Source organism: Alternaria viburni, assembly GCF_023758015.1.
Source record: "Alternaria viburni strain BMP 2772 chromosome Unknown scaffold_6, whole genome shotgun sequence".
Lineage (NCBI taxonomy): Eukaryota > Fungi > Ascomycota > Dothideomycetes > Pleosporales > Pleosporaceae > Alternaria > Alternaria viburni.
Window position 1 is genome coordinate 509776 of NW_026055775.1, and position 20221 is coordinate 529996.

At 51.5% G+C, this 20221-nt stretch overlaps 6 protein-coding genes across 6 annotated transcripts; 5 read left to right on the top strand and 1 right to left on the bottom strand.

The window, feature by feature from the left end:
* Positions 1–611: 611 nt before the first annotated feature.
* Positions 612–836, bottom strand: J4E79_003615 (uncharacterized protein; the record flags this gene model as incomplete). Its single annotated transcript, XM_049352508.1, has 1 exon — positions 612–836. The coding sequence occupies one exon, from the start codon at positions 834–836 to the stop codon at positions 612–614; it is 225 nt and encodes a 74-aa protein (XP_049212887.1).
* A 3171-nt stretch (positions 837–4007) lies between these two features.
* On the top strand, positions 4008–6653 carry J4E79_003616 (uncharacterized protein; the record flags this gene model as incomplete). Its single annotated transcript, XM_049352509.1, has 1 exon — positions 4008–6653. The coding sequence occupies one exon, from the start codon at positions 4008–4010 to the stop codon at positions 6651–6653; it is 2646 nt and encodes an 881-aa protein (XP_049212888.1).
* Positions 6654–7727: 1074 nt separating this feature from the next.
* J4E79_003617 (uncharacterized protein) lies at positions 7728–9992 on the top strand (the record flags this gene model as incomplete). Its single annotated transcript, XM_049352510.1, has 4 exons — positions 7728–8488; positions 8541–8643; positions 8686–9355; positions 9406–9992. The coding sequence occupies 4 exons, from the start codon at positions 7728–7730 to the stop codon at positions 9990–9992; spliced, it is 2121 nt and encodes a 706-aa protein (XP_049212889.1).
* A 557-nt stretch (positions 9993–10549) lies between these two features.
* On the top strand, positions 10550–13000 carry J4E79_003618 (uncharacterized protein; the record flags this gene model as incomplete). The annotated part of the gene is made up of 1 exon (XM_049352511.1): positions 10550–13000. One exon carries the CDS (start codon positions 10550–10552, stop codon positions 12998–13000), a length of 2451 nt encoding a protein of 816 aa, XP_049212890.1.
* Positions 13001–13922: 922 nt separating this feature from the next.
* Positions 13923–16221, top strand: J4E79_003619 (uncharacterized protein; the record flags this gene model as incomplete). The annotated part of the gene is made up of 2 exons (XM_049352512.1): positions 13923–15722; positions 16111–16221. 2 exons carry the CDS (start codon positions 13923–13925, stop codon positions 16219–16221), a joined length of 1911 nt encoding a protein of 636 aa, XP_049212891.1.
* Positions 16222–16861: 640 nt separating this feature from the next.
* Positions 16862–18954, top strand: J4E79_003620 (uncharacterized protein; the record flags this gene model as incomplete). Its single annotated transcript, XM_049352513.1, has 2 exons — positions 16862–17982; positions 18060–18954. 2 exons carry the CDS (start codon positions 16862–16864, stop codon positions 18952–18954), a joined length of 2016 nt encoding a protein of 671 aa, XP_049212892.1.
* Positions 18955–20221: the final 1267 nt, after the last annotated feature.

A 20221-nucleotide genomic window follows, 5' to 3' on the forward strand; every position in this document is an offset into this window, starting at 1 on the left:
GGTTGAATGCTTGTTCTGAAGAGACGTGCTCGACTGTTTCGGGAGTGGGGACTAATGAAGTTTGTTGGAGAGACTGGGGGGTCGTGGTATGGGAGTGGGAAGGGGTTGATGACGTTGTCTGGGGAATAGGTTGTGTTGTGAGTGAGCTTGATAGTTTGTGGTGACGCAGTCCGAAGGGTATATCGTTTTACGTGAAATTGAAAGTGTCCAATAATTTCATTTGAGGGATAGGAACGTGTCGAAAATGGATGTGAAGTGGGTATATAGTTGATTGATGCATATCTCGTTACCGAATAATAAAAGCCAGCCAGCCTTGCGGCTTTGTAGCTGTCCAGGAACCCATCTATATCTTCCTCCAAGAAAAAGTGCCAAAGTGCCAAAGTGCCAAAATATAGTATAGTGTTGCAAGTCGCAGAAGTCAACAGGGAATAAGAAGTAAAACAAAGAGTGGTGAAGAATACTGTGAAAGCAAGAATAAAGACACGCAGCGATCAACGCGCAAAAGAGCCATGGCAATGTACAACCCCAAGCATCCAACGCCGCATCAAGTACCCAAACCAAGCCCGCTAAGTGCAAAGAAGTAAGAAGATGAGAGAGAAGAGCGAGGCGCTCTAGTTCGAGCCTGAGCTACCCCTCCGGCTGTCGGCTGGTGTGCTGGGGAAGCTGAAGTCGACGGGCGATGGCGGTGGTGCGGGGGTCTCGTTGACCTCCATGGAGCGCGAGCTCAGGCTAGAAGATGCCTTGAAAGCTGCGCTGACATCGTGACCGAGAGTTGAGTTTGTGAAGATGGAGAGGCGCTGGCGGGGGTTGAATGCGGAGGCTGCTGAGGCGGGCATCTTGGCGGTCGTTTGTGTGGTTTTATGAAGTTGAAGAATGGTTCGTGTGTGGAGATCGATGTACTCGGTACGTAGACGACGATGAGTCTTGCAGGGAGTAGCAAGGAAGACTGGCGGGTAAAATGGAGGGTGTCCGGGACAGTCGATTAAATAGTTCGCAACGGAAGCCGAAAAGCTGGTACGGGCCGGAAGTATTGATGCGCTGGTGCAATGCAGGGTAGGAAGGGCAAGTTTCGCTCGGGGGAAGGCGCAAAAGATATGTGATGTGCTGTCTCGGGCTGTGACAAAAACTAAAACTTCGGGGGGCTGACTCGGTTACGAAGACGGGGGTGTGAGCCTAAGGAAGGGTGAGTCAGATTTAATGTATCAGGGTAGAATGCGCTGAGGGCGAGGGGCTGTTTGCGACAGGGCTGATGTGTGGTTTGTGCGTTGGCCATGCAGGGCCGCCAGATTTGGCGGAGCCCCGGACTTGAGGTGCTCGGGTATGGGGAAGAGTGTTGCGTAGGGGGCTGGGCTTACTTTTTGGTAGGTGCGTGTCACTGGGCGAGGCGTGTTACACAAGTTCGGTGTTGTAGAAGGCTCGTGTGTGAGGAATGCTTTGGTGGTGTGTTTGAAGAAAGCAAAGAGGTTTGACGTAGATGTGGTTTTTGAGTGTCAAGTAGACGGTGACGTGTGTAGCAGATAAGTGTTGGGCTTAGGGCTGAGTTGTACTTTGCGATGTGTTGGAAATGGCGATACCGCGCCGAAGGGGGTTGCTCTCTTATACAAGACAGACCAAAGTACTGATACGATCGCTATTCACCGCCGAAAAGACAAACCCTGACTCGCATCATTAGCCAGGGTTGTAACGGAATCTCGGAAGGGCCATACGTTTTGAGCTAAAAGCAAAAGTATAATCAGCAATCAAATGCGGCGGCCACACGGGGAAGCGGACGGTTGCAACTCCTTGCTTCGCAACCATCGTTGCACCTGGCGCGCAGAGTCCACCCCACGCCCTGATCCTGTTCCAGGGTCGCAGAATCAAGGCTGTTCTGGGGCGTCCTGTCATCATCGACGTGTCTGAGACGATGTTCTCGAAGCGAGGATGCGACAAACAAGGCGCACAAGCCCTCAAGCCCTTCTGCAGCCTCCAACGCATTCCTCGACGGCATCAGGAGCTTGCTGGGTAAAGAAAGAATGCCTATCGCTGTATCGTAGACGGCCCGAACCAGCAAACCAATACCTTGCGATACACGGCGGCGGTCCGCGGGTAGGAGCCGACAAGCGTATGACGTGGGCCAGCAAGACACCACAGTGTCCTTTGGGCGGCTGTCGCAAGCAAGGCATCATCAAAGCCGGACCGAACAAGTTAATTCTCTGACCGCTTGTCCGATATGCAAGTGTATGCACATCCCACGCGAGGGCTTGCGGCAGAGCAAGATGGGGTAAGTGGAGCTTCCGGGCTGCATTCCCCGGATACCAGCAGGCTGGGATTCGCCCACTCGAAAAGGAAGACGAGGCGTCTGGAACTTTGTCTCTCCACCTTTGATCAGCGGCATGCGCATTACTGCTTGATTTCTTGATGCCCATCCAGGCACAGCCTTTCGCATTCGCAACGGCTTTTTCTACCGCTTATCATCGACTCATGCTCCCTGTGAGTCGGACACACCCAGATAGGCAAGCCGTTTTGGGTTGCGACGCGGAAAATAATCTCTGCAATGCAACGGTTGCCCGGCTGGAATGAGGCTTCGAGAACGCTGTTGGAAGGACGCTCGAGCCGACGGGTGTCACGACCAAGGCGTCACTGACGTTTGTGCCATCCTGCCGCCCCTTTTCTACCGGTCGAAATTGCGGCAGTAGAGTGACATCTCAGATCTCAGACCTCTCTCCGTCCTGCGTTGGCCGCCCTGCGCAAGGCTAATCCAAGTTGTTCTCGCCAAAGGTCCAAGGAATCGCTGATCGAAGACTGATCGAACAGGTTTGGCGCCGCAAAAACTCGTGTCAGCGCCAGTCGCGTTGCGATCTCGATGCGCGACGCGTCCTCTGCAAACAGTTTTCTCTCCGCATCATCCGAACCATGAGTCCATGTTGTCGTTGAATATATCGACATTATTACCGGGCGACTATTCCTGGCGCGAACTTTCTTTGCTTCTTCGTGTCTAGCAATAGCCTGAGCCAAGCTCGCCTGTCATGGCATCATATTGTCGAGACGCCGAATAGGAAGCCATGGAAGCCGCGGGTTAGACGCGAGCTAACGCGACCTCAACGTCGTTTCATCGTTGGAAATACGACGTAGCCATTGCTCTTTGGCAACATCCGACATGTTTCGTCCAAGCCTTATCCTCGCCGCCCGCTTTCCCCGGACTGGCGTATAGCCTGATCTGGGGAAATTGATCCTCGTCCTTGCCTTAGCCCTTGGTGGAACAAACTTCCCCCCGCTATACTGCGCAACGTTGCTCACCGGGACCACGGAGGGCAAGTCGTACGATGCCGCGCCGCGTCGCGCATACGTAAATCTGTGTCGCATCCGAAAGCGGGTTGTGCCATTAGCGAGATGGTGGTTCTGAGATGTCGCTGTGGTTTCCCGATCGTCTGCAGCGTCCCGACGATATTCCGCGCGTTATCTGACCGACTGTTGAAGGGCTTTCACCGCAACTTGATCGACGACGCGACGGGAAAAAAGTGAGAGAAAGTGGAGTAGGCCGTAGACGAGGTGTAAAGAGAGGGGAATGAGGCTTCGCGTCAATAGGCGCACCTTCCTTGGGTGGTTTTGATAGTTGAGGGAAGCGACACCTACAGTGACCACAACCGACCTACACGCTGGACTCATTTCACTAGCCAAACGTCAATAGTGAACGATTCTGGTATGTTTGCCCCGTTAGACGACATCAGGTAGGCACATGTCGCTTTGCGCAATTAGTTCAGCAGCATGGTTTTTGTCGCTGATGCAAGCCTATGTCGTCGCGTTGGTGAACGCGGGGATGTAGCGGTATGAGAGCGCTCGCCTGACGGCCGTTTGCTGTCGCGATTTGGGGGGAATTCCTCTCACTTGCGCCTGTTTGCGAAAACCGGCGCTGCAGCCTAGAGTCATTTTCTTCTACGTCTGCGCACAACGATGCAATCTTTTCTCAATTTCCTCGCCTCTCTTTTGAAGCTCTGAATCTGTCATCATCATCGCCAATCGAACCAGACATGGAGTCGGCCGATCAGTACCGGCAGCGGCTGCAATCACTCCAATCTCTGCCCGAACCCGAAGCATCTGAGGCACTGCGCCAAGCGCTACTCAAAGGTACAAGGTCTGGCGGTCTTACATTCACAAGAGCAACTATCTTCCACTACTTCGAGCACGTACACCATTACTTCGGCTGCCCAGAAGACGACCCATGCGACAAGGACATACAGAAGGAACCATTATGTTGGGAGAAAGCCCTCATGATCCCGGTGAAGCACATCATCGATGAGAACGCCGAGTGCGATGCCCTGGTGGCCAACCTCATGGTTTGGTCAACTCTGTGTGGTATCATGGTCTATTTGGAAGACGAGATCCGCACGCGTTGGCTCAAGAAGTCTAAGGCGCAGCGGAAGGCCATCCTCGAGAAGGCTTGGCCATCACAGCTACCAAAGCATCATCGCCCCGACATCGACAGGTCCGTTATTAATGCGTGCCCACACCAGAGGCATTCGCATGGCCTGGCGCAGTACGCCTTTCCCCATCTCAACCTTGAGGATCTCACCAAGCCGCATCCGTTGCTCATCCTTCTTAACGCACGTGGCCGACACGCAATGTGGAAATTCGCCCTTCTGGATTACGAGCTGGCCCCTCTAGTTCATCTACGATCAGCACTTCTCGAGAAGACAAGGTACACTATGAAACTGAACTTAGGAAGGTATGGGCAGATAGTTCAGTGGAATACGGAAGAGGACGCCGCTGAATCGATGAGCAGAGGGGATACCATACATCCTTTGCCTGGCTCACACATTATGGCGATGCAGAACATGGTATACCAATTCCTTCTACTCTGTGTTGGCGAAATCTTGTCAGATAACGCTATGGTGCGATTAGCCATCACCGAGCAATCGTGCGTAAATCTACCTTGGATCGGCAAAGATGTTCCTGCTCCACTCGAGCCTCCAGCTCTCACTTGCAGCGACCAGGACTTTACCTCGCTCAACGCTATCGTACGCGAAGCATGCTATCGTGTACCCACATTGGAAGATCTCGGTCGACTCGAAACACTGGTGTCGGCATGTCAGAATGCGACGGAAGACCACATCTGGTTGCTCCGAGAGGATCCAGGATACTTTCGAGAGTCTACACTTGAATGCAAAGAACATCGGCCTGAGCTACTGCCAGGTATTCGTTGCAAACAAACACACAGGAGTGCGCGCAACGAAGTTCTTTGGCCTCGTGTGTTACATAGTATGGCCACCGACTGCTACATTGATCTGTTCATGTGGAACGAACTACGTCAACGTATATCTGAGCTCAATCGTCTTTCCTTGCTACACAAAGACGGGCTTGGGTTTGGGACGCTTGGTGGCAAAGAAGAGCTCCCGAAAGACTTCTCAGAGTCACTCGTTGAAGCATGGTCTTTTCTAGAATTCTTCCAATTGGAAATCATACAAGAGCTGAGGGCAGCCTGGTCATCCTCTTTAGAAATTCGCGCCTATTTCTCCCAAGAATGCGATCACAGTGTGGAAGATATGGTGGTGGGTATCAAATTCACCGGCAAAGGTAGTCGCAAACGAGACAAAGAACTGGAGCGCGTCTTCACTCTTTTCAAGTATCTTTGGGAGCCACCCGTCCGACAGTCGTTAAAGGTGCACACTCTGGTGGAGGCACTGGACAACCTCCTGCAAAATAACGAGCGAGCGAGGGACTTGACTTCCCCATTCGCAGCTTCCCTCCTTTCAAAGCTTTCCATAGTCTCGGAATGTCTTCGTCAACTCAGCTTCTTCCTACCATGGGCAAAGCGAGTTCAGTACTTAGCCAAACAGCGACAGACAGAGCTCATGACAGCCTATGCTATCAACCTCTCTAGGTGGCACTCAACTTTGAGCACAACCTTCGAGGGAACCAACCTCGCTGATCTTGGGAAGCCAGGCGCAAGGTTTCGCTATCCAGTCAACAAGCGACGAAGCAGGATGACCGTCGAAAATCTCAGGAGTGCAGAGGCGGCCCTGGACGCGTTCTGGCATGCTGCAGATGTTCGATTTAGAGAATGTACTGGTACTACGCCTCACGACATAGTCTCCGGTCTTATCAAGGAGCGTACTCTACAGCGCACGCCGCTTTGGGTCGAGCCCGAGGAGGCTTCAAACTCCTCTGCGCCAATTGAATACGTATACGTTCCAGTCTCCAATGACTTCCACGACCCTACAAAGCAGATCACCGGCGCATTTGACAAGATCAATCTGAGCAATACCAACAAAGCAAAGTCTCATGGTCTGGCAGCCCTCAACACCGAGGATGGTCATGAGAACAGCCCGAACGTGCCAGAAGCCCCCACCAACATCGACGAACAACCGACTTTCCGTCTCGATAAGCGCGCGCACAAAGTCTTCAAGGTCTTATTCCATTCACCACTTTCGCGCGATCATCCTGGTGATATTCCCTGGCATGACTTCCTATACGCCATGGTAGCTACCGGATTCGCCGCGCAGAAGCTGCAAGGCTCCGCCTGGCAGTTCACCCCGCGAAACCTAGATTTAGAGCAGCCCATCCAGTTCCATGAGCCTCACCCGACACACAAGCTGCCTTTCACATGGGCTCGACGCTTTGGTCGGCGTCTTGCGAGGACGTATGGCTGGAGGGGCGAAATGTTCCAACTCGCTTGAATATCTCTTCCTGAAGGACGATGTAGAGGAAACCCTATTCGTCGCACTTGTGTTGGGGTGTCATTTACGGTTACGGCGTTCATAGACTCTGGGTCTAAGAATCTTACTCAAGATGTAGACTGATGATAGATGGGTCTATGGGTCGATGGGTCGGCGCTGGATGGGTACAAGGTCAAACATCATGCTAGAAGAAGTTACGTAGGCATGTAATCATCTGTGGAGATGTCGGACGTAAGTAGCTCAATGTCGTTCTTTCCATTATTTGGCCAGTTCTCGGTGACTACCTGCATTGCGATTACCCTAAACGCCCCGGAAATGTGATCTCGATTTACCTGAAGTACCATTCATGGTCACTGCCATCGGATTGACTGCGTACTACCTTGATGAGTGCCAGCGCCAGCGGCACATTGCTGACGGCATTAGTCCGTTTGATATTGACACTGCCATCGAGTTCAACGCACGCGAGGCTGCTGTGCCATGCACCTGAAATATCTCTACGCAAGGCGGAGAGAAGGATTCAGATGCGAGTGCAAACGAGTGAGCCTACTCTATTTTGGGGCGTGTCAGAGTGGGGCGGCAGTGGGCCAATCATGTCGGTCTTGCTGTCTGACATAATCGCTTAGCGCTCTCACGGGTAAAATGAGCTCACATTACGGCACAGAACCACATCACTTTCCCCCCACTTCTTCGTCGACAGTAGGTGCCGCCGCCACAAGTTTGCATCGGTTGTCGTCGATTCCGGTCGCAGATTCATTGTGCTTCATTCGAATCAGGTCCAAAGCGACCTCATCATGGATAGTGCTCAAGACAGGTATGCTGTCATAGCTCCTAGGCGCCAACTTCTACGTTTGAACATGGTCTTTCTTTGGACATCAAGACGGCGAAGTAAAACTCCAAGTATAGCAGGACCGCAATCTCGAGCGTCGCAATATGTCTATGAGAGCGGGCGCACATTGAAGTGTTGCTACCTAGGTATCTTCCATTGAGCCATCTCACATCTCAAAGATTCCACGATCTTTTCACTACCAACTTCTCCATACATTTTGTCCCAAGAACTTCCATCAATTTCACATCATGCGCTTTCGTCTCTTGTTCCTTGCGTTGATACCAGCGGTCATTGCAAGTCCGTCTCCTGACGGGAACAACAGGGAGGTCGACATCTCTTCGAACGTGGAACCAATTACAGCCACTGTCTTCGTATACCCATCCACCGATGAATTCAGTCGTGATCGCCAGGATGAAGAGACTGAGTGCAACTTAGAGGCTTTCTACGGAGATCGTGTCGAAAAAACCCACGATTCCAATGGAAAGCCGTGTTGGAAGTTGTCCCTGATCGAAGGCGAGACGATTGATGATCTCCGGGGTTGGAGAGACATCGATATCCCCGGTGTGAGCTACGAGGAGCGGAAACTGAGATTCACGAAGAGGAAGGTACCTCCAAAACCGCCAACATATTGGGCAGTAGCCAAGGATCCGGATGCCACCGAGGAGAATGCAAAGATTTTCGCGTACCTCAAGACCAAGACCAAGCCTGGGGAGGATATCTATGAGCTCACGTGTTACGGAGGACTGAGATGGGGCCCGCTGGATTTGAGTCCAGAGGGCGTTTTGGAAGTTACGCAGCATCCCGGCATCCTCCCAGAATTACATGTATCGCTGCCGCTCATCAAATGCCGAGCTGTTTCTAGAGATACATCGCACTATTCCAATCTCACTGGCAACGACGAGTTATCATCATCATTGTACGACCCAACAAAGATGATCGCGAAGAGATCGATCACTTGGAAGAGACAACAAAGAGCCACGAAGGATTTGATGGAGGACAGCAGGTACGAGTAAGTGTGGTAAAACCTTGAAATCACTGCGACAGCTGACTAAGCTTCCTAGTGGCTTGGGTGGTAACCTGAAAAGCTTCATCTACGATGCCAACGCCGGAAAGGGCACTTGGATATACGTCATTGACCAGGGTGTGGCAGTTGGCGTAACTAATGTTCGTGGCTCTGCTGTGTGCCTCTAGACTACGCTGACTCAGACGCGCCAGGGCAACCTCAAGGATAAACACGAACTCGTCGTTGATGTAGAGGACATTCTACAGACCGAAGCCTCCAAGTTGAAGGGGCAGTCGAGAGACACAGATGACGACGCACCACCTGAAGGCACTCCTGCGGAAGGCTCACACGGTACAATGATGGCTTGTAAAGCTGCGGGGAAACGATATGGCATAGCTAAGCAAGCCAAGATTGTCCCTGTCAAGATACTCCATACCGCCGATGATCTCCTCGTAGGGTTGAAAATCGCTTTCGCCGACATACGCGACAAAGGTCGAGCTCTCAAGAGTGTTGTCGTGGTTTCTCAAGCCGTTCCTGGGTCCACTACGCGCGACCAGGCTTTGAAAACCGAGAGAGGAAGAGATTTCTTGAACGCAATCAACGATATCATTGCACTTGGCACACCAGTCGTCCTTGCAGCGGGCAATGAGCGTGATGCAGATGAGGGCACACGCGAGGACATCGATTTGCTGCCGCAGGTTTTGGAACATCCGGATATGACGCCCATCATCAATGTCGGTGCCGCGACAATCTCGGGAGATCGAGTCGAAGACTCGCAGGGGGGACCTCAGCTATCTATTTACGCGCCTGGCAACCTGGTCTTTTCTCTTACGAGGGACAGCAGAAGTGAAATCTTCCAGGGCACCTCCGTCGGTAAGCTACTTTGCCCGTACCCATGATAGGATCGCTAACTATACATATAGCTGCTCCTGCTGTTGGAGGACTTATTGCGACATACTTAGGAATGGAGGATATCCCTTCCGAGTTCCGTGACTCAACCGGAATTGAGCGAGTCAAAGCGATTCGTGAATACCTCAAGTCCGACAAGTCAAGCTGGGTGCATAAACCAGGGACCGAGGTTCGCATGATCTGGAACGGAGCAGACGAAGACGCACATCGCGTCAGATTCGATTGTTACCCGGAGGTCAGTAGCGAGGATGATGGTACCGGATCCAGTGACTGTCTTGAATACATGCCTGCAACCCCGCCAGTTGTTCCGGCTCCCGAGCCAGAGTCCGTATCGGCTGTCTGCAGCGTCAAACCGTCGTTCGGTGGTGGGGAGTATACTGTATGGGGGGCAGGGTGGGCAGACGACGATGGCGCGAGACTAAAGCAAGACCTTGGTGGTGCCGGCGGCGGAGTCCAAGACTTCGTCTTCAATCGAGGTGCCGGAGATGGAGGACGTGAGTGGACGGCTACATTCGTCGGCTTGTTTGAAGCTTTGGCTGCTGAGGGTGTCATCGATGCTGTTGCAGGTCATGGAGTCAACGTGGTGTGTGCTGCTGCTTGAGCATACGATTGCTCGACCCAGCTGCTCCGTTTTGGAAAGTTGGCAAGCACTTTTCTTTCTGTCTTGCTTTGATCGGTCTTTTCTTCGGTCATTATCTTGGGTATCTGGGGCGATTGCTTTCATTCTAAGAGAGACAATTTACCTGTTCATGTCATGCCTAGCAGCGCTTGCACTGCGATTGCTGTTGCCAGGGTATCTGCCTTCGTCCTTGTTTGCCACCTCTGTAAGAATGACTGAACACTTCTCTTTGGCGTGTTCTTCTCGATTATACACAAGCGCCAATAACTGTAGAACTAGTCCAAGATCAGTTAAATTGTCCACCCCCTCCGAGCAGCGGGTCGCCCTCAGGAGGGGTAGACGGCGCTGTTGTCGTAATGCAAGGCCGCCACCTCTTTGCTGCCTGTCGAATTCACTATCACCCACAATGTATATATCTACTCGCTTTAAGAGTCTTGGTATTATATACATAACGATCATCAGAAAATCTATCCGGTCATTGCCAGAAGATATCTCCCACTGCCACTGGCCTTCACGAAAGGCAAATAGTCACTCTCAACATGCCCACTTCCGCCCCAACCAGGAGCCTGAACGAGATCCTCGCTATCATTCACAACCCCAACTTGACAACTGGCTACCCCATCGGCGATATCACGTACTACGCTAAGAACCTTGGAGCCGAAATCGTTCACAAACAAATCCAGCTACGCAACATCCTGTCGCCACAGTCAGGGGTTTTCGCAACACACTGGGCTACGAAAAGAGCGCACCAACGAGTTGGAATACTCCAGCGAGTATACCCCGATATTCCCAGATGTCATCGTCCAGAGTGCTTCGGCGAGGACGGCTACCACTCCCTGGTGGCCTTTTCTGGCGTACCTTCTTTGGAACGAACTCTACCGTTCATCAACCTTGAGGACTTGGGCGACAAGACAACACTCTCAGCTCTAGTCGAGGCTCGCAGTCGTCAGCCGCCTCATACTTTTGCCACAACCGAGCGCTTATCCATGCCTTTGGGCTTTACGGACGATCATCGCGCGCTCTCACATGTGATTCGCCTCTGCGATAGGGACGGATACGGCGAATCGGAAGGATTTGAGAGTGTCACTGAGGCTGTAGACTTTGTAGACGATGGATTTGGCTTAGACCTTGGCAATGGTCTTCAAGTTCTACACGCTCAACAGTTCCTCTACTCTTTCTTGCTCCAGTGCGTTCGAATCGTCTTGTCGGATCATTTGGAACTATTCGAGACTGAGATCGATGACCCAGAGCCTGACGCGCTGGACATCGTTGATGAAGAGGATAAGGACATTGCGTTCTCCGAGGCTACTACCATGACACCTTACCGTGGTCGCCATGGTCTTCATCTACACAGACTACGTCGCTGGACGTCGAACGCAGCCAATACGGCCAAGGATGAGATCTGGCAACTTCGCGAAGATCCATCGCAGTTCGAAAAAGCCTACAACAGTGCTGTCGACCATGACGTTGCTCAGGTGGCCGATCGCCACGGGAAAGCGCATCCTAATATCAAGAGCAAAGGCTTCGTCGCTAGCACCCTGAACATTCTAGTGGCTCGTCGTCACCGACGGTTGGTATGTTGGGATCAACTTGACGCTTATGCTCGGCGTATCGGTGAGCTTTTCTCTCTCCACCCGGAAGGTGTGCGCGCTTGGTCACTCGAACCCGAAGAACTCGTGGAGGCTATCCAGTCGTTCCACGTGCTACTCGAGCTCATGAAGCGAGACGTTCTCGAAGAAATGAGTCGATATTCGGCTAGCGAAGAACTTCGATCGCAGTTTGTGAGGCTTCCGCTGTCAACCGGATCACACCTGTCAGCACACAAGAACTTCATGAAAGATCAGAACAAGAAGGAGATTTGCCTTCTTCTTCAAGAGTTATGTGGTGAACTCAACAACAAGAGCGAGCATACAACGTCTTTTCTTGAAATCCGAGTACGTCTTGATATCTTAGAGACTTTCCTTCAAAAGAAGCCCAAATTACGAGACCTGCTTAGCACGACGATCAAAGAGGCAATTGCACGGCTCTCGGTTCTGACGGAGTGCTCACATCTCCTTGAACTTCAACCGTGGAACTTCAAAGTCTGGAAGATGCTAGCAGTGACCGAAAGCGTCAAAGCCAGGGTCAACTCACGTGTGGCTGAGCCCTTGCAGGTGTGGGACCGTGTCCTCATAGCGGCCATGGATACTGGGTTTATCACTTCCCCAGAACTTGGTGATCCTTCCGATGGAAAGTTCACGTACCCTTACGAAGAAAGCAGACGGAAGAAGAAGGTAATTGATGCGCTGCGTAAAGCAGAGGCCAATTTAGACAGGTTCTGGAGAAGCTTTGATACGGATTTTCGGAACCGATCTGGAGGAGAGGACCAGGAGACCCTCCGCCGCCTTCTCGAAGAGCGTGGTGCTATGCGGCGAACAAAAGCGTGGGTAAACGATCGTCCCGAGAAAGAGACCGGTCACCTCTCTGCGGAAGATGTTTTCGAACCTCAGCCGGTATCTCAGATCTTCCACGACCCATCGAAAGAAATTACGGGAAACCTGGATAAATTTGCCATAGCAAAGAAAGCAAAAGACAAAACCCGTGGAACAGCTGCCGCCGTGCCCGCCGACGAGCCTGACATTGAAGATGAGCCCGCTCCCGATACGTTTGTCGATCCTCTTCGGCCGTGGACCCGTCTCGGAGACAATTCATATAAGGTTCTCAAAGCGCTTTTCTTCATCCCAGATGAAGACAAAGTACCAGGAGTGACCAAGTGGGCTGCTTTCCGTACGACGATGACCCATCTTGGCTTCTCCGCTGAACAAATGCAAGGTTCTGCGTGGCAGTTCACTCCATCGGAGCAGCTCAGACAGGACAGAAGTCTTGACAGGGGCATCTGTTTCCATGAGCCTCATCCGGGCAACGAGATGTCGCTTGCCATGATGCGGACGTTGGGTGCAAGGCTGACTCGCGCGTATGGTTGGGATGGCTCGATGTTCAACCAACAATAAGGTTGTCGATATAAACAACACGCGGTTCACTATCTTACACCAGCGAGATGTACGCTATCATCAATCTCGCGCGAATAACGAGTTGCCGCTAAAGAGAGCGAGGATCCTTGGTCGGAGGCTGACGCGGGCTTGCAATCGGGATGGCATCATGTTCGTACTATCGCGAGTGGAAAAACGCAGCGTCCATCTCGCGAGACAATTCTGAAAAACAGGATTGCGGGTAGTAGTAGGTTACATTCGCACAATAGGTTTGACAATGTCTAGCATCTAGTCGCGCTGGAACGCGTCGGAGCCAATGAGATCAGCGCAATATAAATGTGCAGCATGCATTTGGCTGGCGATGTGACAGCTGCTGTTGTAGTGTTTAGCTTACCCAAAACCTTTAACGGTCCTTCATGAGTGCAGATAGCCGATAGTCGATAGAAGCTTTCGAAGTCGTGTTTTGTATATCGTTCACGAGATCGTCGATCGACAATTCCGCCCCCAAACGCTTTCCCCTTTGGGCTCTAGCGCTGACGCTGACCCCCTGTGGAACCTTGGCATCTCCTCCGCACTTCGCGACTTCCGTCTTATCGCATACAAACAGATCTCTCTCGCATTATTACTGGGCAAACACAGCCCGCGTCTTATATGTCTAACGGCTCTCAAGACTAAGAGGCTCTGCCAGGTAACCAGCGGAGATCGGGCCGCCATGAGTGGGTCGCCGGGCGTAACGAGGCTATGCTGCTGTTTGTGACCGCTGCATCCGCAGCGCGTAACATGGAGCCAAGTCTTCCTGGGGTTACTATGGTTGCCTGAATGCACTCAGCCTCTAGATATGTCTTCCCCAAATACCTAGGTACTCTGCGCGATCTACAATTCCAGTCAGACTGCCTAATGACCTGCGTGGGAGCCGCAATCCGGAGTTTAATGCGCAAACAGCATGTCGCATTCAAACACTAGTCCATCGTCAGAACCGCGCGAACGTTATTCATGGATATCGCTTCCTGAGAGCGATACCTTAAGCGGCATCACGCAGCATGAACACGCCGAACAGGGCGACGGCGTCGACCGCACTCGCAGGCCTGAAACCCGAGCTCAAGAGCAACGCGAACACACCGATTCGTCTCCTCATGCTGCTCAGGAAAACGAGACGCTTCTCTCCAGCCGAGCATCTACCGCACTCAGTGGAGCAATCGATGACCACTCGCTGGATGAGCCGCAAACAAGGAACTTCGATGATACCCATGAGCGTGAGTGCAACGCCGAGTACCCCAAGTTACTATGTCCGACATCTTCTGACGAGCTTAAAGCAAAGTTTCAAGATCAAAGCCTGCGGACATCCACAGATTGGGTGCCATACACGCTGCGGCGCCCATACCTGATCACTCTTAGCCTAGCATCACTCATACTCTCGACCGTATTAGCAGCCCTTAGCTGGCACTCTTATAAAAACCATGGACTCGGAGATGAGGATGGGTCTACTGGACTACTCATTGGATGGAGATATACGCCTACTATCGTCGCCATTTTCTTCACGCAGGCTGTTGTACAGGTTGCAGAGGATGTAAAGAGGACTGAAGCATACGCACGCATGGCCGGCCCCGAATCTATCGAAGCCAAGTTCACCCTATTCTATCTGCCCAAGGTCTGGTGGAAAAGCATCTTTGTAGGTTTCTCTCGAAAGCGGAGCGGCGGCCACCGGAGATGGAATCTGGCCTTGTCTTCGCTCGCAGCTGGTATCAGTGTGCTCAGCATTTCAACCTTCTCGTCGTCCGTATTCGTTGCGAAAGAAATCTTGTATGAGGAGGATGTGCAGCTTCAACGGTATGCCGCTGGCCAGACAATTGGCGAAGACTTGTCACCCATTCAGCTTTCACCTCGAAGGGATACGTATCTCCGAACTATAAGTGGATATCTCTTCAACGTATCTACATCTATCTGGTCGTCGAATTCGCAAGTCATTGTACCTTTTGGAGCATCAAATGGCGACAAGCGCCATGCAACGCTTCCGAACGGTATATGGCAAGCAGATACTGAGGTGTTCCATCTAAACTACAGTTGCACATCGATGGCTCTGGTCGAGAAGGACATAATCGATATTACCTACAAGTATACAGACATCCCGATAACGTCATGTCCAAACGACACATGTACTGTCTCCTCAAAGGGTTTCAAAGTTCGATCAGAGGATGGTTGTGAGGTCCAAATCCAAGGTCCAATCGCTCAATGGGATGCTTTGGGAGCCGAGTTGAACTCCGATGGCTTCATTAGCGATACCTTTACAGATGATGGTGGCTTGCTCTGGACCAACATGTCTTCCAATTACGTGTCGTGGGAGACACTTATTCGAGATTACGGTCAGCCTCCAGCAATTCGCTCCATTGGAGAGAAGGTCCTCGAGCAATGGTCTCGCACGTTCATTTATGGTTTCTCCGATCAATGCATTGGGCGTGACCTGCTACTTGTATCGCCTCAATGGATTGTCCGGCCGTCACCTGTCGATGTGCCCGTGGGTGTATGGGAGAAAGAATCATGGGACAACCTCACGATACGGGCACAAGTATGCACTCCGGAATATCATACAGCTAGCCTCCCAGTCTCTGCATCCATCGACGGCGCTGAAACTTCCATGTCCTTCGATGTATCAGAGTTTGAGCGACGCAGGCAGCCTGTGTCGAAACAAGCCATCGATTTCGACTTATTGGATGATCTCACTTTTCGCAGTGACAGTTGGGACAAGGTAAGTTCTGACTGTACGAAGTGCATGCGAGACATATACTGACATCGTACCTCTACCTCCAGTACATGGCCGTACCTCGTAATGTTCATGGTTCTTTTGAGGGTATATCGTTGCTTCTTGCTTCAACTTTCGCTCACAACGTATCCAATATTTTGGAGAACGTCACGTTAGAGGAAGAAGCTAGCAAACTTCGGATGCACTTCACAAAAGAGCTTTTGCTCTCTTCTCTCATAGAAGCCGACAACCCACAATTGGAAGATACAAAAGGGCTTGCTACACGCGTTAGGAGACGGATTCTGGTCGTCACTGAGGTTGCAATAACACTCGCAGTATTGTTCATGCTCTTGGCAGGCTACATTGCAGTAGCTGCATTCTACACATCGCCCAGGAAAAGACCACTCAACCTCCATTCAGATCCTACCACCGTTGCTGGAACATCATCCCTCCTTGGCAGTACTTCGCTTTCTTCTACCACGTTCAGTACATTCCTTGGATATGAAAGATCGCGCACGCAAGGTCTTATCCAATCACGGGTATATCATCTACAAGGCGGCATCATTTCAGAGAAGGAAACGACAGGGGAGTCGATTGAAGGTAGAAAGCCGAATGTACTCGGCAAGACAAGCGAGCTTTCAGTAAGCCATCCCAGATCAAAAGATGGCTCTCAAGATGACTGGAGGCCTTCAATGCTCCTCAAACGATGGCTTCTTACACTACTGGCTACTCTGATCGCTGTCGCAACAACCATGTTCGTTCTTCGCAGATATGCACGAGAAGATAAGCTTTCCCAGACTGCTTTTACCTACCAGGTCGATTTGGGTTTATTCGACACGTCGTTCTCTCCTCACTCTGTCGTTGCAACGCTAATCGCCGTTTGTATTGGATTGAGTTGGGATGGTATCGATAAACCTATGCGAATTCTGCAGCCATATCTCTCGTTGTCGCGGAAACCCGTTGTCCCAATACGAGGAGCATCGTTGACTTATCAGTCTTCATACTGGATATGGGCTGCGGCAAAATCAGCGTCGCGGAAACATTGGATGCTTTGTCTAATAACTACTGGTACAACCTTAACACAAATCCGTAAGCATTTTCTCGCTCCGTTGAGTCGTGTAGCTAACCGTGTAGTCATTATCTCCATGGCAGCCGTCTTCGAAAGACAGACCGCATTGATTAGTCGGGAAACTTGGGACCCATCACATATTGATACACTTTGGGTGACAGCACCTTTTGAGCTTCTACAAGAGCCTATCGACTTTTCCAACCCAGGCGAACGGACGCGCAATTTCGACTTAGACGAGCATATGTTGGACTCATCCAATATTCAGTGGCTCAACCACGCGTTGGACGAGATCCTTCTAGAAGCACCGCAACTGGCGTGGACTAAGGACGAATGGACGTTTACCCCACTTGATATGCAAGAGCTGCCAAACGTCACAGTGTCCTCGAAATCGCGTTCCGGTTCTGGTAGACATACAAGCTCCAATTCTATAGCGTCACCCGCAAACGCGTCTTTCATCACTTCCGCTATCCGAAGTCGATTAGAGTGCTCTCCGATCGCCGTACCAGACTCCGGCTGGCTTGACCAAGCCGCAGACGTTTTCCCCAATCGTACCAATGAAGCGCTACAAGGATTTGCATTACCAACTACTCTATTCGACGGCGAATCGTACAACACCTCTGTCTTCTCGGCCCGGAGACGGTTATCATGCTGTGCCAATGGCACAGATCCTGGTCAGCAAGCTGTCGTTGCGTATTGGAGCAGCAACAGCTCGATGATTGAACGTGTGGATCCCAATTTCTTCATACAAGAATGCACTTATGAACAACTTACCAATGGCAACTGCACGAGTGCCAATGCGCCGTCCGATTCCCTCAGCGAGGATGGACCAGAGGATGTCATCGTTCAAGGCTCTTGGTGCCGTAACTTTACCATCAAGTGGATCGTGGGGCCAGGTGTGACTGCGAAGATATCTGGAGCTAATCCAGCTGCGAACCCGAAGGTACAACAAATTAGCGCACCGTACGGCTCTGCAGATGAAGAGCTTCTCTACTTCACGGAAGAGCCCAAGATGGCTATAATGGACTGTATCATGGTCATCGAAAATACATCCGCCAGTGTTACTGTAGCTAGGAGTTCTGGGAACGTTTTGGACTACAGCTTGGTGGCGGACCCACAGCCTGCTCTGGACGCATGGGATTACGCCTGGGATATCCTGTACCCTAGTCCAACATCCTACACAGGAAGAGGAAATGTCAGGTAAGGCATCCATCCAATTGAGTCGCTATCTCGAGCGTGTTCACCACAAATCAAGTGCTGACCACCACCGCTACTAGTTACGGCCATCTATTCATGACGCAGCTCCTCACCGCCCCACACATCATCACACCTCACATAGCACATTCCTGGCTATCCTATAACCGCAGCATCGAAGAAACAGCAAGCGAACGCTTCAACATTCGCGACCGGGATCGTGGCCTCAACGTCGACTTCATGTCCTACGCAAACTGGAACCTTGCCAACAAAGACACCGAATCCCTGCTAAATACAACAACGCTCTTGCGACATTCCGAGAAGACGTTACAAATCTTCTTCAAACACATTGTCAATAGCGGGTCGTCGAGTCTCAGCGGGCGCTGGTCATCTTCAGGGCCTGAGAGAGCAGCCTACCAGCGAGCCTCGTCACAGCCTGTGAATGGGACGTTTACGAAACGGGTTGAAGTTCTTGCTATGAATGAGACGGCAACGTGGCTCTCGCTTACCATACTCATCCTACTTATCGTTATCCTGATTATTCTGGTCGTGAGCTTGCAGATCGTATATCCGAGCTCATGCATGCAACATCGCGTCGAGTGCTTGGCAGACGCACTGGCTATGGTTGCTGGAAGCGAGGGGCTGATCGGTTTGATTGAAGAGCAGGGTGTTGACGGCTTTGCTAAGAGTGGTAGACTGACTAAACTGGGTTGGTTCAGAGACGCGCGGGGAGATGTCAGATGGGGTGTTGAACTCGTGGATGCAGAAGGTGTGGAATGGGTTGATGGACCAGAGAAGGTTGCCTCGGCTGGACACGATGAGGAGTCTTCGATTCAAAGCGGAGAAGTAGTCGATGCGAGCAGTGTGCTTTTGGAAAGCGAACGAAGGTCACCTTCGCCACGACGTTCCGTTCAGGAGCAACACACAGAGCCAATGCTGGAACCCAGCGATGTCGCCAACAACGCATCGAGGCCATAGAGCAATGAAACCCTTGACTCTCGAATAACTGGCCATGTCTAATCCGGTGCTGTCTACGTGTATCCCATTTCCTACTCCGACACGTGTTCACACATCTGTCATATATGCATTCACTCGCCCAGCACAAGTGAGGCAAGCGAGGCGGACAGGCCAGCCACACCGGAAACACTCGGCAACCAGGCCCACGCCAACACCAATGGGTACAGTACCGGCACTTTCCATTTTCCTTACAGTCCCGAGGCCACGGTCTGGAATCTTGGGAAAAAGGAACGGTGGATAGCGTCATGCCCGCAGTTGTAGTGTGGGGGTGAAACGACTAAGTGCTGTAGCCCGAATTAGGATGTCGCCCTATGCAGTCAGACAAAAGCATGCACGCAAGCTCAGGCCAATGCTGGCGTCCTGCATCACATTTGCGGTGAACCAGTACAGGGTAACGGTGAGGAGGGTAGAAGAGATGTGATTGTGGTCATATCCTACACGATACCAGCAGGCTAGCTGCAGTATCCGATCTGATAAATCCCATCAGGCCATCCATCCATCCCAACTCAGCTATGTAGATAAGAAAAAGGGAGAGAAAGATCCATCGCTGCGTAGTTCATGATCCATACGTCCATCATCATAAGCGTCGTAGCCGTTGCCAACACATCGACCTCTGCTTACTTTTTTTGCGAAATAGCGGAACGAAAAAAGGAAACCCCACCAAACATTTCTGCCACGTACATGATCCAGCCATAGCAAGTAGAAAAGGAGATAAGGGTATTACATCCGCCAAAATCGAGAAAAAAGTGCCGAAAAGCCTCCGCGAGGAGCAGGTATAGTGCAGGGTAAAGAAGAAGTAAGAAGAAGGGGGGAATAATGTGGGGAACGCTCAAAAAAGGGCGCGACGAAAGGCAGGAAGAAGATAACCGTACAATCTGATCGGTCCAAACAAGAAGTTCAATGGCGGTGACCGCCCTTACGCATTAGATGTTGGTGTGCGTGAGCGTTTCCAGTCTAGCAAACCATAGTAATGTGACCTGCACTGTCGCAGGGAACGCAGCAAACATACAAACATGGAATGCGAGTGGGCAATAGTGCCAAAATCGAACTTTCGATGAAGAAACCGATCCGAACTTTTTTGTTGAGCAGGTCTGCCAAAAAGGCCTGTCCGCGCTCGTGGAAAGCTTTTGATATGGAAATCATCCACCCAAGTAAAATAAGAAGAAAGGAGAGAGATCTGCCGCACCAGACTGAGCATAGGAATGTACGTGTGGCCTGCAGAGAAGAA